General features: G+C 38.7%; 1 protein-coding gene across 2 annotated transcripts in view; it reads right to left on the bottom strand.

Annotated features, from left to right (window-relative positions):
* The window catches only part of FGD6 (FYVE, RhoGEF and PH domain containing 6), a 108028-nt gene continuing 90668 nt past the window's right edge, over positions 1-17360 (bottom strand). For both annotated transcript variants that reach the window (XM_073900497.1, XM_025881257.2), the window contains exons 15-21: positions 13037-13139; positions 12390-12536; positions 11474-11576; positions 9652-9779; positions 4091-4219; positions 3126-3274; positions 1-1043 (exon numbers count right to left, since the gene is read on the bottom strand). In XM_073900497.1, the coding sequence (XP_073756598.1) occupies positions 1007-1043; positions 3126-3274; positions 4091-4219; positions 9652-9779; positions 11474-11576; positions 12390-12536; positions 13037-13139 (796 nt within the window). In that variant the 3' untranslated portion in view covers positions 1-1006. The remainder of the gene's footprint in view (positions 1044-3125; positions 3275-4090; positions 4220-9651; positions 9780-11473; positions 11577-12389; positions 12537-13036; positions 13140-17360) is intronic.

Genomic DNA, 17360 nt, shown 5'->3' with positions numbered 1-17360 from the left:
AAATAACCTTTAAAAATGAATACAATTTCAGTTAACACTGGCTTTGAATCTGTGCTTTTTTGGTATGGTAATTCCAGTTCATTTTTTTAAAGCACAATATTATAGGGAATGGAACATTCTTTTTAGATGCAAACACCACCACTGACTTGGGCTCAGAACACTTACAATAGCAAAGGATATTGTGTAATATAATGCTTGCCGTATTTTGCTCTTTTTTTTTTTAATAATACATTTATGTTTGTGTTGAACTGGTAGCTTTAAAAAAAGGATGAGACTTAATATAAAGACCATAGAGTTAATTGTGTTCCTCCATCCTCTTTCCTACTCATAGCTCCGGTCAATGAAAATTCTCACATTCTATGCCTTCGCTCTAATTCCTTGATGATGTAACATTATCTCATGGCAAAAGAGGTACAACAGAAATACTCTGGATAATTTACTGGAATTTCATTTCACAGTTACTGAGGTAGGAGTTGGCCGTGTGTTTTTCCATTAAGATACAAAAACTCATCTAAGTTTATTGATTCAAAACATACATTTTTTTCATCAGCAGTTTTAGAGTAATTTCTAAACCAAACACTGCAGGGAAATTTGCTCCTTGATGTGTGTTTTTTATTTACAAAGACTTACCTCAAGTAAGAATGTTACAATGTAACAGTACAAAACACTGAGAAATCTTGTGTCACAAACAGTTAATACAGTATACAATATTAAGATAAGTTTTCTGGTTTCTAAAGAAAAGGTACTTTAGAATTCAGTGTGAATCTCAGAAATAACTCTGACCATTAAGTAAACATCAAAATTTTAATAAATAACATATACACAAAAAAACAAACATTAAAAAAAATTACCTTATACCTAACAAAATAATTCATAATATTTGATGAAGATTTTGGCTGGATTTATCTTGGCAGTGTTCATTTATATAAAATTTTTGTACTGCAATTACTCCATTCTGATGAAATTCCACCCATTTGGAATCACAGAAGGGATGAAACCAATATCGCTACAATATTGTGCCTTCCTGAAATGCTTCTATCCACCTATTGGTAAGAGAAATTTGTTAGATTTGTAAAATGCAATCCTCCGATAGATGTTAAGACAATATAGATCACAGCTGTGTCTGTGGATCCAATCACCTAGCAGTATATTTAAGAAGTTTCCTATACCAAATTAGAATTCTGCGTATATGGAATTGTCCTTTATTTGGTAATATGGCCGAAAATTTGGACTGAAAAGTGTATCTTTTATGTCCATGAGGCTTGAAGAAGGGGCCATTTCATGTAAAAGCTCTATGAAGTCCTGATGATTCCATACGATTGGTTTGGGAAATGAATTACATTTGCCAAGGCTTTTATTTCAACCCCCTTTCTGCTTTCAGGAACACGAGCTTTGTCTCTGTCTCCTTCTCTCTTAACTCCCTGGGCATCCATAGTCCAGACCTGTTCTAATACTTCCAATGAAAGAGAATCTTAACATCTGATCTACTTCAGTTGCTCAAAATTTTGCATGCAATATGAAGTGTATCCAAAAAAAAAAAAAAGTGTCTCAGAGTTTCTAGAAGTCTTTCCAAAATTTGTTAGTGTCTAAGTTTTATCTGACAATACTCAGAGCTGCAATTATTCAGAAGACACTTTTTGTACCTCCCTAGTACTGTAATTGCTTCCAAACTTACTATGAACATTTGAAATCACTCAATTTAATTAGTAAACATAGCCTACCACAGATATGGCTCAAATTTCAAGGATAGAATTTTCAAAACTTTAAATGCAAATGGCATAAGTTATAATAAAAGTCTTTTAAAAAGCTAAAAATTTCCATTAAAATTAATACATTTTAATGTTCTGTAATGTGTAAAACCACCTCCATATTGGTGACTTCAAAGAAACTTATAATTTAGCCTGTATTAATTCTAAATTACAAATAAGCAGATTTCCTTCACTCAGCTACATCCAATTGTATTGAAGGTTTTTCTACCTTTGTCAACTTAATGATATAAACAAAAGATGCATATTCAAAAGAAATAATTTTTATCAGTTTGGTGATGAATACAGATAAAAATCATGAGAAATGCAATTCCTAACAGAATATTAGAACAATTACTCTTTTATCCAAGGTAGTTTTTACAGAAAAAATAGTTAAGTGACATAATTTTAAATATTCTTCAGTTCACTTGAAAAAGAATTTTTTGGAGTAACACATATGCACTAGATATCCTAACACAGACTGAAAAAAAATCTTACAGATTATCTGTCACATTGTACCTGATTAATATCCAGGAACATATATAATTCTGGTACATTAATTCTAACTGCCTTAAGAAAAGACAAGCCTTGTTTACTAAAGGCATTCTTTTTTATATGCATGCGCATTTTAAGCCTATTGAGAAAACATGAGCACTAAGCTATTAGTGGAAACAAAAACGTGTAACTTGTGAGACCAAAATAAAAATCACAGGAAAGATCTGGTGGAAGGTAAACTGCACTATTTTGTTTACAAAGGACCTGAATTTCAGAGAGATATGCTTTTCTATGTTAAACAACCTCATGATATCAAAATAAATATTCTTGTTGGAATTTTAAAGAAACTATTTAAAAAACCCTTTTACCATCTAAAATGATATCCATTTCCTTCTACTCAGTTATTGGGAACAGCATGGGAGCCTCTTAATGTGTTTGACCCTTTCCCCAAAGAAGTAAGTTAGCAAGCAGCTGTTTAAAGTCCTGCTGTTCCAAGGCACAATTGAATCACTGGATTGCCAAAGTCCTGGAATGTTTTAAGAGATGAGCCTTACCCTCATGGAAGGAGAGGTCAAATGCCTCAGCTTCCTTTCCTTTCAACAGAGCAGCTTCATGCTGCTTCCTCAGAGGTCATGTATAGACAAAATATTTTGGACAGGACTACCTATTTTCTTTTCCCCTCTGTCTCCTGAAAATATTCCAGATCCTCCTGCCTGTCCTTAAAACAGTCCTAAAGACTTTGAAAAATATGTGAAATCTAACTAATTTGGATCTCTGATTTAAATTCTTAATTGTCCCCACATACAAAAGTAGGTTATTTTAAAAATCAATCATGTAACAACTTGAAACTCATGTATAAAAGAAAAATATGCCTAAATTACTTACTTCTGAGCTGAGTGAGCATCATCTGCTTTGAACACATAAAATAACATGTTTTTATGTAGTAACTGAAACACTCTAGACTCTGAATTCTCATCTTTGACTTGAGTGACAGTAAATCCTAGTAAAGGCTGACTCTCCAAAGCTGCCACGTCCTAATTTAAAAAGATACAAAGGGAGATGGGACTTTAAATTGATAACAAAATTCAGATTTGCAAACTCTTGAACTGTATAGCTATAATTTAATTTCATATAAACACATATATAAAACAATAATTCTTTGTTTTTCATTTTCATTTATTCAACAATATTAAGCTGACCCCTCCCCACCTACCTCATGAGTCAGACACTGCTAAACAGTTTTCAATGTATTCACGTCCACTGAGTATCATATATTTCCCTACAACCATGTGAGGTAGGTAATTATATTACTTTCATTTTATGGATGCAGGAAACAAGCTCAGAAATATAAGTGATTTACCCGGTCCCACTAAGGAAAAGCTTGGCTCCCAGAGCAGTGGTTTTTATAAGATGTTACTGGAACACAGGGTGATCAGATAGGAGAAAAGGGTAATACTAGAGCAAATAGCCAGGCATTGTTTATAACACAAAAAAAGTCTATTTTATCTAAGCTTGAGGCCTGATCAATACAATCTGGAGATAGTCAAGGGAGTGTCAACCAAGAGAGCTTCGCAGAAAGGTAAGAACCTTTGCCTTTAGTGAAGTTCTTAGTAGTCACATGACACCAAAAAAGTTACATTTTAATATTATGGAAAATTCCTAACATTTTTGAATAAGAGCTCTAGGACACTGTTGACATTAAAAATCACAGCAACATCTCCCCCTCCAAAAGCAAAGCAAAACAAAAAATATACACAAAACAAGTAGATTAAACAGATAATGTAATTATTTCCAATTGGCATTATAAAACCAGACCCCACAATCATTTATCTTTAGATTTCAGATCTTACCTCACTTGCAGCATATGTATACAGCACTTTATTTTTTATAACAAACCACAAGTGTTTCCAAGGTTTTTTATTGCCCTTTGATCTGTACAAGTAGCCACTCATCGAAGAATCTTCTGTGTTTGCTGATACCTACATAAGCAAACCCCATATATAGTTTAATGGTTTTCAAAGAAACAAAAGGTAAAGTAACAAAATTGCTTTTGATCACTGGTGCTGAAAGCAATAACCATAATGATATAATGTTTCAGAATGAAATTGTTTATTTTCAAAGTCTGCTACTGGACAAATCAAATACTGCCATTACCGGGGGCATAAAATACCCTTCCGTTTAGAAGCAATTCCAGCATTGGGGCACCTGAGTGGCTCAGTCAGTTAAAAGTCCAACTCTTGATTTCAGCTCAGGTCATATCTCAGGGTTGTGAGATCAAGCCGCACATCAGGCTCTGCACTGGGCGTGTAGCCTGCTTAAGATTCCCTGCCCTTCCCCACCACTTCTCAAAAAAAAAAACAAAAAACAAAAAACCATTCTAGCATTCTGCCTGGTTTAATTGAGCTTGCATGTATGTATTTCTTTGTGGCGTCATCTGTGTTTTCTGGGTTGCCAGAAGAACAAAAATAATTCTAAAGATCAGAAGTGCTTTTTGAAAGTTTCATTTTTGGGACTGTATATGTTGTTTACTGTTCTTCGAATTTTGCAATGTTAGGGAAAATTACTTAAACCTTTAACTCTGTTCCTGAAATCATTTTTTGGACTTATAAAAACTATTAACAGAGAGGTAAATGGAAAATTCGATTATTCATGGTGATTTTAAGGATTAGTTTCTGATCCCCAAATTTTGGTCTGAGAGAAGCTTATTTTGTTTCATAAAAGGATGAAAATGTCTTAATCTCTACACAAAATGGTAGTAAGCTCTCAATGATCATAATCTGGCAGTTGAAACTTTTTTTAACCTAGAACAACAGAAATAAAAAGTCAAGTTTAGGAATTATGTTGTTAGAATGATGAACAGACTTTTTTTTTAAAGATTTATTTATTTTAGAGAGAGAGTGCTGAGTGGGCAAATGCTCGTGGCGGGGTGGGGCAGAGGGAGAGGGAGAGAGAATCCTCAAGACTCCCTGCTGAGCAGAGAGCCTGATGTGGGGCTGTATCCCAGGATCCTGAGATCATGACCTAAGCCAAAATCAAGAGTCAGCTGCTCAACCAACTGACCCACCCAGACACCCCTAGAATGGTGAACAGGGTTTTAAGGTGGTTCCCCATGATCCTTGCCTCTGATAATCACACTACTATACAGTCTCCTCCCCCTTGTGTGTAGGGAGACTTGTTCCTAACCAATAGAATATGGGGAAGATGATGGCATGTCACTCCCATGATTATGTTACGTTCTGTAAAACTCCATATTGCTAGTAGATGTGACTTTCTCCCATGCAGGCTTTGAAGTAGTTGTCTTGGGAGGCTTCTGTGGCATGGAAATGAATTCTGCTAACCTGAGTGAGCTTGTAAGTAGGCCCCTCCCTAGTTAGCCTTGCGATGAGAACTCAACATTGGCCAACGCCTTGACTGCAGTCCTGCAGAGATCCCAGCTAAGCTGTGCTTGGACTCCTGAGATAATAAATGTATGTTGTTTTAAGCCTCTAAGTTTGTGGTAATTCGTTATGTGGCAACACAAAAAGAGGTAGATTCTATGAATTTTTAAAGTCTACCTTTAATCATGTATTAATTGTATTAATTTCTTACAAATTTTATAAGGATGATATATTATTGTCTAGTAGAAAATTTAACATCTAATGTTAAATGGGAAATATCTGTTAAGTGCAAGTAAATTTATATAAAAAAGTGACACCCTTATAGAAGACAGCCAGGTGATTTTTTAAATATTACAATGTTTACATTCAAATGAGATTTTGCTTAAAATGTAGTTACATTGGGATACCACTATGTACTTATGTTACATGTTATTATCATTGATCAAAATATTTTGTATGCTCTTTTGGAATATTCTTAAATTAGTTGATAAACTGTAAAAGAATACAGTCACAATACTGGATAGTCATGCATGGTCCTCTATTATCGTACTTTCGAAAAGATTTTATTTACTGACTTATTTATAGAAAGCATGAGCAGGGGGAAGAGAGCAGGGAAAGGAAGAGAGAATCTCAGTGCAGAGCCAGACACGGGGCTTGATCCCATGACCTGGATATCATGATCTGAGCTGAAATCGAGCTGGATGCTTAAACTGACTGAGTCACCTGGTGCCCCTGTCCTCTATTATCCTTTTTTTTTTTTTTAAGATTTTATTTATTTATTTGACGGAGAGAGAGAGCAGCAGGCATAGGGAGAGTGAGAAGCAGGCTCCCCACTGAGCAGGGAGCCCGACATGGGGCTCGATCCCAGGACCCTGGGATCATAACCTGAGCCACGCAGGTGCCCCTATTACCCTCTTAAAGATAAAATTGGTCTTAAGCAACTTAATCACATGAGTCACAAAACTTTCCTTCTAGTGATCTGATTATTTAAAATATAAATCAAGTCTAACGCAAGAGACACAGAGTGCCATTACTGAGGGTACTGAGGCTCTGAATGGAATTCTAAAAACGAGGAGTTTCTAAAAATGTATTGAACATTACTGGAATAAAAACACAACTTCCCAATTCCTCAAAAAGTTAAACATAGGGCGCCTGGGTGGCTCAGCCGGTTAAGCGGCTGCCTTCGGCTCAGGTCATGATCCCAGGGTCCTGGGATCGAGTCCCACTGAGCGGGGAGCCTGCTTCTCCCTCTCCCTCTGCCTGCCTCTCTGCCTACTTGTTCTCTCTCTCTCTATGTCAAATAAATAAATAAAATATTAAAAAAAAAGTTAAACAAATTACCCTATGACCAGGCAATTACACTCCTAGGTATATTATTAAGACAAATGTCCACATGGCAATATGTCCACACAATGTTTATAGCACTGCTATTCATAATAACTCAAAGGCAGAAATATCTCAGATGTCCATCAACAGATGAATGGAGAAATTGTGGTATATACATACAATGGAGTATTATTCACATATAAAAAGAAACAAAGTACCGATACATGCTATAACTTAGGTGAACCTCTAAAATACTATGAGAAGTGAAAATAGCCAGACAAAAGGTCATGTATTATATGATTCCTTTCATCTTTTTAAAGATTTTATTTATTTATAGAGAGCGAGTGCACAAGTGGGGGAGGGGAGGGACCGAGGGAAGGGAGAAGGAGACTCCCCACTCAATGCTGGGCTTGATCCCAGGACCCTGAGATCATGACCTGAACCGAAGGTAGACGCTTAACCAACTCAGCCACCCAAGCGCCCTTGTATATATATTTTTAAAAGAAAACTCCACACCCAAGGTGGGGCTTGAACTTAGGACCCCGAGATCAAGAGTCACATGCTCCACCCACAGAGCTGGTTGGGCAGCCCTGAACTGTGTCCTTTAAATTGTTAATTATATGTGAATTCACTTCAATTACAAATAAAAAGACAAAAAACACAGCTTCCCAAGTAGAAAACTTTTACTTTTATGGCACGTAACCAGATAAATTATTTTTCCCAGTCTGCAAAGGAGAAAGCAGTGGTTCTCAAAATTTAGTATACATCTGAATCACAGAGAATGCTTGTTAAAGTTTCTGATTCTGTAGACCTTGGGTGGGGCCTAAGAATTTCCATTTCTGGTAAGTTCTCAGGTGATGCTGATGTGCTGCTTTGGAGGACACTTTGAGAGCCAGTGGAGTAAAGGAAGGAATGGCTGCAGTGGAAGGTCTGTTTGTGTGGTTGGGTAAAACATGTACAAAATGCAACTGGAGTCAGGCTGGGTCTAGTCTAGACTAGAAATACTTTTGTAAAACTAGCACTGTGGAGTTTAGACTGACGAGGAGAACAAATTTAAGAATTATATTTATAAACTATGACATTAGCATGGAGAGGCGAACAATTATAGAAAACTGAAAACGACTTCCATTGGTTAAGAAAAGCTCTGAAAGTCACTTTAGATTCAAGAACTGAGTGATGGAAGAGACAGTTCAGAGTACTAAAGTGGCTTCACCACTTTAAGAAACCTGGCAATTAGGACTGTAAGTCCTCTCCTTAATATTTCATGAGGCTGGCTATGAATCATTTCTTAGTGTTTTAACTACCATGATGGAATACAGTCAACTTTACATAAAGAACACGATCTTGGTCAAATTTTTGGAGTTGTTTGCTTCCACTTTCCACGGTAGAACACCTCCAGAGTAACCAAGTAAGAACATTTAAAACTCTACTCTGCTGGCCACAAAACTGGTCACAGGTGGAAATAATTAATAAACTAATAAAAATGGAGGTGGCCCAGGGGCAGCGCCTGAGTGGCTCAGTCGTTAAGCGTCTGCCTTTGGCTCAGGTCATGATCCCAGGGTCCTGGGATTGAGCCGCACATGGGGCTCCTTGCTCAGCAGGGAGCCTGTTTCTCCCCTGCCTGTGCATGCTCTCTCCATCTTCTCTCTGTGTGACAAATAAATAAATAAAATATATTTTTTTAAATTAAAAAAAAAATGGAGGTGGCCCAGATAGGCAGTGCTATGTGTTACCTGACACTGGATGACTGAACACTTGAATTTGAGGAGATGGGATAGGGTACTGGTGATGCCTATGGACTAAGCCCTGGCAGTTCTAACTGTGTAGACTATCCTAACTTTTTAAATTTTTCTTGTAAGTTGAAAGGAAAGACAATTTACTACCAGTGCAGCTGTCTATAGCCAACCAATACTTACAAATAACAAACACTGCAGATTAGTAAATGATAATAAAGTACCCGAAATATTCTGTAGACTTCTTCCCTCTGGCATGGGGTCTCCTCAAAGTAATTTTTAAAAAATTCACATGTGTCGGGGCACCCGGGTGGCTCAGTTGTTAAGCATCTGCCTTTGGCTCAGGTCATGACCCCAGGGTCCTGGGATTCAGTCCCACATTGGGCTCCCTGCTCAGCGGGGAGCCTGCTTCTCCCTCTGCCTGCCGCCCCCCTGCTTGTGCTCTCAATCTCTCTCCCTCTCTCTCTGACAAATAAAAATCTTTTAAAACAAAAATCCCCATATATCTAAATTATCTTTTTTTTTTTTTTAAAGATCTTATTTATTTATTTGAGAGAGAGAGAATGAGAGCTAGAGAGCATGAGAGGGAAGAGGGTCAGAGGGAGAAACAGACTCACTGCTGAGCAGGGAGCCCGATGTGGGACTCGATCCCAGGACTCCAGGATCATGACCTGAGCCGAAGGCAGTCGCTTAACCAACTGAGCCACCCAGGCGCCCTATCTAAATTATCTTTACTTGCTACCATTGCTATAAAATGTTCTCCAAACCTTTCAACAGCCATTTTCTGAATGACTTAGGTCATATGGGAGACCAAGGAAGAGAGTGAGGATTCAGCCACATCCAGCACCAGTATTAAAATGCATGTCTTAATATTAGTGGGAAATGACCTCTTTCTTTATGGAAGAAAAACTGTGTATTAAATGGATATGAATAATTCAGCTTATATCAGGATGCAAGTTTAATGGAAACACTTACTTCTTTGAGAGCAGCTGGAATTTTTTTCTGTTTCCTCCCTGATGGAATACTATGTAAGACTGATGATAAGGCACTTGAAGGAGATTTGTGATTTCCAGGAGATCCAATCTTAGGAGAATGCTGGTGATCTAAAACAAATCAGGTGCATTTATGTAGCCAGTGGTAGCATTTTGCAATTCAATTTAATTCAGATCAACAAACACTGCTGCATAAAATATCTATGGAAGGGATACTTGAGGAACTGATGACACAGAGACCTCCGGGGGAAAAAAAACGGATGGCCGGAAGCTGAGTGGGAGGAAGACTTTCCACAGTCTATGATTTTATGCTTTTTCAGTTGTAAACCATGAGAAAGGAGGACCCTTTTGTGCCTTTGGACTAATGAAACATGTTAATGTACTACCAATTTTAAATAAATTATATAAACTTCCCTCCTGACTTAAAAAAACCCACTAACAGCATCACTTAGTACCTAGATATATGACCAAATAGGAATATTATAATGAACCAAGTATTAGAAAAGGGACTATAAGACAAGATCAGGAAACCATTAATTTTGAGTGCAGAGGTTCGGGGAAAGGTGGGAGAGAGTAAGATATTTGAGTTGGCCATTAGGTATAACAGGAGTTTGCCAAGTCAAAAAGAGGAGGGTGAACACTCCACGAAGAGAAGTCAGCATAAGCAAAAGCAGAGGTATGAAATTAGATCATCTATTTGGAGAATAATAAGGTTGAGGGAAAAAGGCTGGTTCTAAGGAATGTGGACTGTTGTTTAAGCCGTGGGAAACCAAAGGTCTTTTAGGCTGGGAAATGACAGAAGCAGACTGAATTTAGAAGAAAAAAATCTGGCAGTAGAAAGGAGGAAGGATTTGCAGCAGAAAACCTGCTGGGAAGCTATGACAGTGGTCCAAGATGAAAGATAGGGCTGAGATGAAGAAATCAAGAGAAAGGTCTTCAAAGATAAATTAGTCAAGATTTACTGACGAAAATGGGTATGGGTGACTAGGGAAGAGGATTTTAAAAAATGAATGTTGAATATTTACAACCTACATGATACACCCACAGAACAAAGGGAGGAACAAAAAGGCCAGTGAAGGATTAGATAAATGTGTCTTCTTGGACAATGTATGTACAGTTACTATTACTCTGTAAATATGTGGATTCTGAAATAGCATGCCATCCAGCTTTATTCACTAAGACATTCTCATTTGCTGATGGAAAGCTATTCTTCATGGAAATGAAGAACAACCTTTTTGAAATTTAGATCCTATATATAGGTTTCAGGAATTTAACTAAAACTCTCTTCCCAAAATATAGACCTGAGCAGTCCTGCTAGCTGCATTCATCTTAACTGTGGGGATGGATACCTGCAAATAATGAGCAGGCAGATATGATTTATCATTTTGTATTTGGTGAAAAGCTGAACATTTAGATATATCATAAAACCTCACCAATCAGTCCATGTGATTAGAAATGGGCTAACAAAGGGTCACCCAGTATATGTCCATAGAGACAGATCTATCCACAGATAGATAAAAATGATCTGTAAAGAGCACAGTTGTGGAACTAGAAACTTCAAAATTACTTGAAAGTCAAATTTCCCTTGTAACTGTTTTAAAGCATTTCACCCCTGTAATTACATTTCTACAATTAGTATCCTACGAGTTAAGAAAGCTTAATTAAATTACGAAAGCAAAATTCTTAATATTTTGAGATGAGTATCACTAGTCATGTTGCTAATGCACCTAAGATGATTCTTTTGGAAGGGTGTTTGAAAGCATCTGGGAATAAAGGAATTTGTTAAATCTTTACTTATATATTACCTAGTTTCTGCAGTTCTTGGAAACAGTGTTCACATACTCTTGCTGGTTGATTTTTCAGGTAATCTAAACCATATTTATTTGATGAACAAGCTTGGCATACAATCTGAAAACACATTGGAATTATTTTATTTAGAATAACCTTAGCATCAAACCATCGACTATGCTACAACAGATAATGCTATCTACCTAGAGTGTTTCAGTACCTTTTCTCAGTCACTGACTCTTAACACCTCTGTGGAGGTCAGGCCTATGGTGAACTCCACATATCACCACCCTGGAAGATGCAGAGGCCACACACTATGACCGAGTGCTAACTCCATAAAATAGAATACTAACAGCATTAACGTGTACAAAATGTTTATAACAACGCGTGGCATGCACGAAGTCCTCTGTTAGCTGTATTTATCATCACCGACGTTGCCCGTCATCATTGCTAGGTAACCACGACCAGATCTACTGTGACTCTACGAAGTGTCTGGCCCTCTACTAAATGCTCCCTAAAGAGGCCCTGTTTAATCTTCCTGGTAACTCTCTGACATCAACGTTACCATGCTCATCTAACTAACGAGGTCACGAAGGCTTAGTAGACACCTCACTGGCGATAATTTCAACACTGAAAGTACTTCTATTAAATACTTAGTATCTAGATAAGGGTAGTTTAAATTATTATCAGTAAATGTGGGAGTCTAGTTAACTGTGAATTTTTTTTTCATGAAAATCATCTATTATTGACATTCTACAATAACCTTGGTAGGTAGGGGTAAGACGCCCTATGCCTAAATATTTAGAGAAAATATCATCCATGATTCGGTATCTTCCTTCCCCCTGCTGTGATTTACAGGAGGAAAGATGCTTCCTCACTATGTACAGCCTGGAGCTAACAATCACAATGGAGATGGGTGTGAACTTCTCCAACCTTCCCACAGGCCCGGCAGTGGTGTCTTCTCCAGGTGAGAGTAAATTCACTTGTGCAGATCATACACATTGTGGCTCTGGTGTCAGGGATCCAGATGGGAGCCTTTGATCCAAGAGGACTAACTTCTTCTTTATTTTCTGAGTCAGCCTGTGGAAGAACAACTTTTCATTACTTCCATGTACATGGAGTGCTACAGAATTGAGCCTTTTTTTTTCCCTTGGGGCAATGGCGGCTCACAATGCTGATGGTGTCATTAAGGACATGGGATAAATGATGGGCTATTATAGTTGTCAGGTTCCCAGGATATTAAGATTAGTGGTATCCTAATAATCCTTTGCTGCAAAATTAACTTAAAAAGATACCTGGGGTAGTGCCATGACAGCTGATTAGTTTCTTCCTTAAATTATATTGTATTTCCCCAATTTTTTACAATGAAGTTTTACAACCAGAAAAAATATGAATATACTGTATGTTATCACAGACTTGCAGTTAGACGTTAATAGGATATTTAGCTCTGAAATTATACCCACACATGGATCTTTCTGTGAAACACATGTTGCTTTTTTAAACCCCTGGGAAAAGTTCTTTAGGGTAAAAACTGTTTGAAATGCACTGAGAAAAAAAAAACAAGAAGGAAAAGACAATACCTCCTCAAGACTCCTACTGGGACAGAATGTGATTCTCTTTTTGGCATACTCTTCTATTGACCTGGAAATCGCTTCTAGCCATTCATCCCTTTCTGCGGCAGAACTGGTGGGGGCAAAAGAAGGTTCCATCAGCCAGATGTCAGCTTTTGTTCTTTGCCTTTTTCTTCCTTCTCTTCCTCCTGCCCTGGCAACAGATGCCACCACCTTCCCCAACAATGCCAGTCACAGGCAGGAGCTCTGAGGTTCTTAAAGAACACATGGCATTTTAGCAAATACCATGGTTTTTTCCTTCCCCAAAGTATTGCTTTATACTTTTGAAGTCTCTTAAATGTGGAAGTTTTTTTGCTTGGTTTAAGAGCTAGTCAATTAATAATTATGGTTATTTACACAACCAGGGAGTTTCCTGAGATATAATCATAGAATTTAAAAAATATTCCAAGGAATCAAGTTTCAAATCCAGATTTACAACATGGAATACTAATTCTTTTTAGGTTACTAAATATTACTAAAAATTTCTAGAAAGGGCACTGGAGTAAAGGAAACGTATATTTGGTACCACAGACAGATGTTTAGGGAGTGGGTAACAAGGGAAATCCTCTACCTACTCAGCCCATCCTGCTTTCTGTTCCTACCCTCAGGTCATAAGGAGCTACAGGGTTCAAATCCAGACAGAGATGGGCCAAAGAGGGGGAAAGCCTGCTCAGAAAAAGGCATTCTTGTTCTGCTTTATTGTAACCACACCTCCTCCCAAAAAAACTCTGGTGACTCCAAATCATTGCTGGTATCATCAGCACATTCAGTTTTGAATACTCAAGAGTGAGAGGCACATTTTAGGTTGTGTGTGTGTGTGTGTGTGTGTGTAGACAGAATTTAATAATCTCTCATAATAAAATAAAATCTATCATAATAATGGGAATATGATTATGTAAGGAAATGTCTATTTGTTTTAGAAAGGCATCTGAAAATATGTCGGAGTAAAATGACCTGATATCTGTGATGTTTTGAAATACTTGAGAAAAAAAATTATTGTGGCAGAATCTTAAGTAAAAAAAAAATTATATGGCAGCAATCTTAATCTTAAGTTTTGAAATACTTTGAAAAAAAATTATTGTGGCAGAATCTTAAAAATCAAATAGAACAAGCTCTTATTTCTCTAAGTCAAACACTCTACCATTACTGTCCCAACTAGCTGCCATTTATTCAAGTTACTACACGTCAGCCAACTGTGCTAAATGCTTTGCAAATGTCATCACATCTCATCCTCAGAGCTACCCCATGGAATACATACTGGATCTTACAGCTCCTTTCCCCAATACCATCACTATCACCATCACCAACCAGCACCATTTACAGATAAGCAATCTGAGGATTTGAAATGTTAGACAATTTGCTTTAGACAACAGCCTACATGACTTGGTATCAGACCCAAACGTGGCTAAAGACTGAACCCTTCACCACCGTGTGTCATTCATCTCTCTTCTCTGAATTACGCTATGAGAATATATGCTTAAGCTTCCAAGTAAACATTCACAAAATAATTCTGTCCCTCCCTTTCTCTCCCCTTCCTCTCTTTTCAGTGGAAGAGGTAAAAGAAAGCAGAGAGGCAGATGGTTAATTTGAGAATTGCCGTCTTATTTTTCTGGAGCCCTGGGAGCATGTGGAATGTGATTTGACTGTGCAAATCATGTCACATATGCTGTTCTTTCATCTAATCATTCCTGGCTCTCTGTTTTGTGGGGATCTGCCAAAACAATGTTTACCAGCTCTTGATAACACATTTCTCATAGACCACACACATTTGCCTGCAGTATTGAGTGGAGACATTCTAGGTCTTCTTTTGTAACACAGTTAGCAGAAGAATCAGCACCTTCCTCAGTTAAACTCACTTAAAATGCAGTTAAACCAAGTATTCTTTTCTTTATGGAATGTGTACATTACCCAGAGAGCAAATTTGTATTAAATAAGCACCATTCTCCCATTGATGGGGATGCATTCCAAAAAACCTCCAATAGAAAGGGTTTCTGGTATGTTAGATCTTGACACACTGTTTACTCCTTGTCTAACTGTGGAATGCTATTCTGAGGTCTAAAGGCCACATCACTTCATTTCAATTCATTTGAGTTGCATTTAGTGGGAGCCAACCGAAGGCCAGGTACTCAGCCACGAATCTCACATAAAAACATACCACTTGTAAGGGCTCTATCTAATTGAGGTGAGACACAAAAACAAGTAATTACTGCATGATACAATAAAGGTAAGGTAAATGAGGAACAGAGAAGCAGTAAATTACCTTATTTAGGTAGCAGGGAAAGCTCTGCAGAGGGGATGAGTATGTTAGGACTGGAAGAACTGAGGAGTTCAACAGTCTCTGTGCACCTGCATTCGGCCTCCTAGCTTTGGTTATTTTCTCTAAGCTGATGACTCCCAAATATATGCCAAGTCTGAGCTCCCTTCTTACCTCTAGATCCTTATAGGCACTGCCTCACTGATGGCTCCATTTTTTTTTTTTAAAGTAGGCTTCATGCCCAGTCTGGAGCCCAACTAAGGGCTTGAACTCATGACCCTTAGATCAAGACCTGGGCTGAAATCAAGAGCTGGACGCTCAACCGACTGAGCCACCCAGGTGCCCTGATGGCTCAATGACTGATAGGCACCTCATGTTCGATATGCACATCTGAAACTAAATTCCTGATTCTTCGCCCAACGCTGCTCCTCTCCCGGCATTCCCTATCACAGGGAATGGCACCACTACCCGGCACAGGCTAAGAGCCAGAGACTCGCTCTTTTTTTTTTTTTTTAAGATTTTTTTTTTTGAGAGAGCGAGAATGAGAGAGAGAGAGAATGAGTACATGAGAGGGAGGAGGGTCAGAGGGAGAAGCAGGCTCCCTGCTGAGCAGGGAGCCCGACGCGGGACTCAATCCCGGGACTCCAGGATCATGACCTGAGCCGAAGGCAGTCGCTTAACCAACTGAGCCACCCAGGCGCCCCCAGAGACTCGCTCTTAATGCCTCTGGCTTTCAACCCCTGTCCAATTAATCATCTCCTTTACCTCCCCTCCCAAACCATTTTCCACCTACCAACCAACTTTTAAAAAGGCCAATCTGATCACATCATTCCCAGGTACAAACCTTTCAGTGGTTTCCTGTGGTTCTTTGGCTCAAGACCAAAATCCACAAGTTCTGCCTCAGCCTTCCCCTGTCCCTCCAGGCTTACCTTGGCTCTCTTCCCTCTTCCCTCTCATTCTCTATGTTCATGCCATTCTGGTCTTTCAGTTCTTCTAATCTGCTATGCCCTTTCCACCTCAGGGCCTTTGTACACATTATTCCCAATGACCAGCAGCCCCTTCCTTTCCTCTTTGTCTTGCTATCCAAATCTTATTTATCTTTTATAACTCAATGGACACAGCAGGTCTTTCAGGAAGCTATCTCTGACTGCCCTTTCTCCACCAAAGGTAGTTCAAGCCTCCTTGTTTTACAGCCTCATAGCACCGGGTAGTTTTCCTGTGTACTCCTTAATCACAATAATAATTGATTGTGTTGACATGTTGCTAAGCGTATGTCTTCCCTAACAGACTGCAAGGTCAGGGAAGGAAGGGCCCTCTTAATTCTCCATGTTATCCTGATGCCTGGCACATGCCTGGCCTAGGGCAGAGGATCCACATTACTTACTGAACGAAGGGATGAATTCCAGGCAGAGGCAGCTGCCTGTGCAAAAGGCAGAAGGATGTGAGGTAGGCTGGCATGCATGGAGAATAAGCAGATCCATGCTGGCAGGATATGCCATGCTCTGGAGGGGTGGGGGACAGGGCAAATGGGACGGAAATCAGGCTGGTGAGGTAGACAGGACCCAGATCACAGGAGGCCTTCTCATCTCCTTCCTACAGGTTATACCGTACCCACTCGCTGTGGTTGGGGGGAGGCATTCAGCATGCAACAGTTCCCTTCCCCCAGGCCATCTTAATCCTCCCTTGGAAATTTACTCTCCCTTAATCAAGAACTTTCCGGTTTTCTTGTTCTTCCTGCGGAACCCACGTTCAATCCATCATAATCCTATTAACTCTACGTGACTCTGACCATTTCTTACCATTTTAGTCCAAGAGAGCATCATCTAGCCTCCTACCTGGTCTCCCAACTTCCAAACTAGTCTCTGATGGTCTATCTTCTACAAAGAAGCCAGTGTCCTCTTTTAAAAATATACATGAGATCATACCAATTCTTAGTTTAAGACCCTCAGATGGTTTCCTATCACACATAAAATTCCAAAGACCTTACTAAGGTCTAAGAGGCCAATCTGGACATCCACATATTTACCTGAATGGCAACCA

This window comes from Callorhinus ursinus, unplaced genomic scaffold (assembly GCF_003265705.2).
Source record: "Callorhinus ursinus isolate GAN/ISIS: 27379988/994484 unplaced genomic scaffold, GSC_fseal_2.0 scaffold14, whole genome shotgun sequence".
NCBI lineage: Eukaryota > Metazoa > Chordata > Mammalia > Carnivora > Otariidae > Callorhinus > Callorhinus ursinus.
The sequence above is the reverse complement of the archived record's forward strand: the minus strand, read 5'-3'. Positions and strand labels throughout refer to the sequence as shown.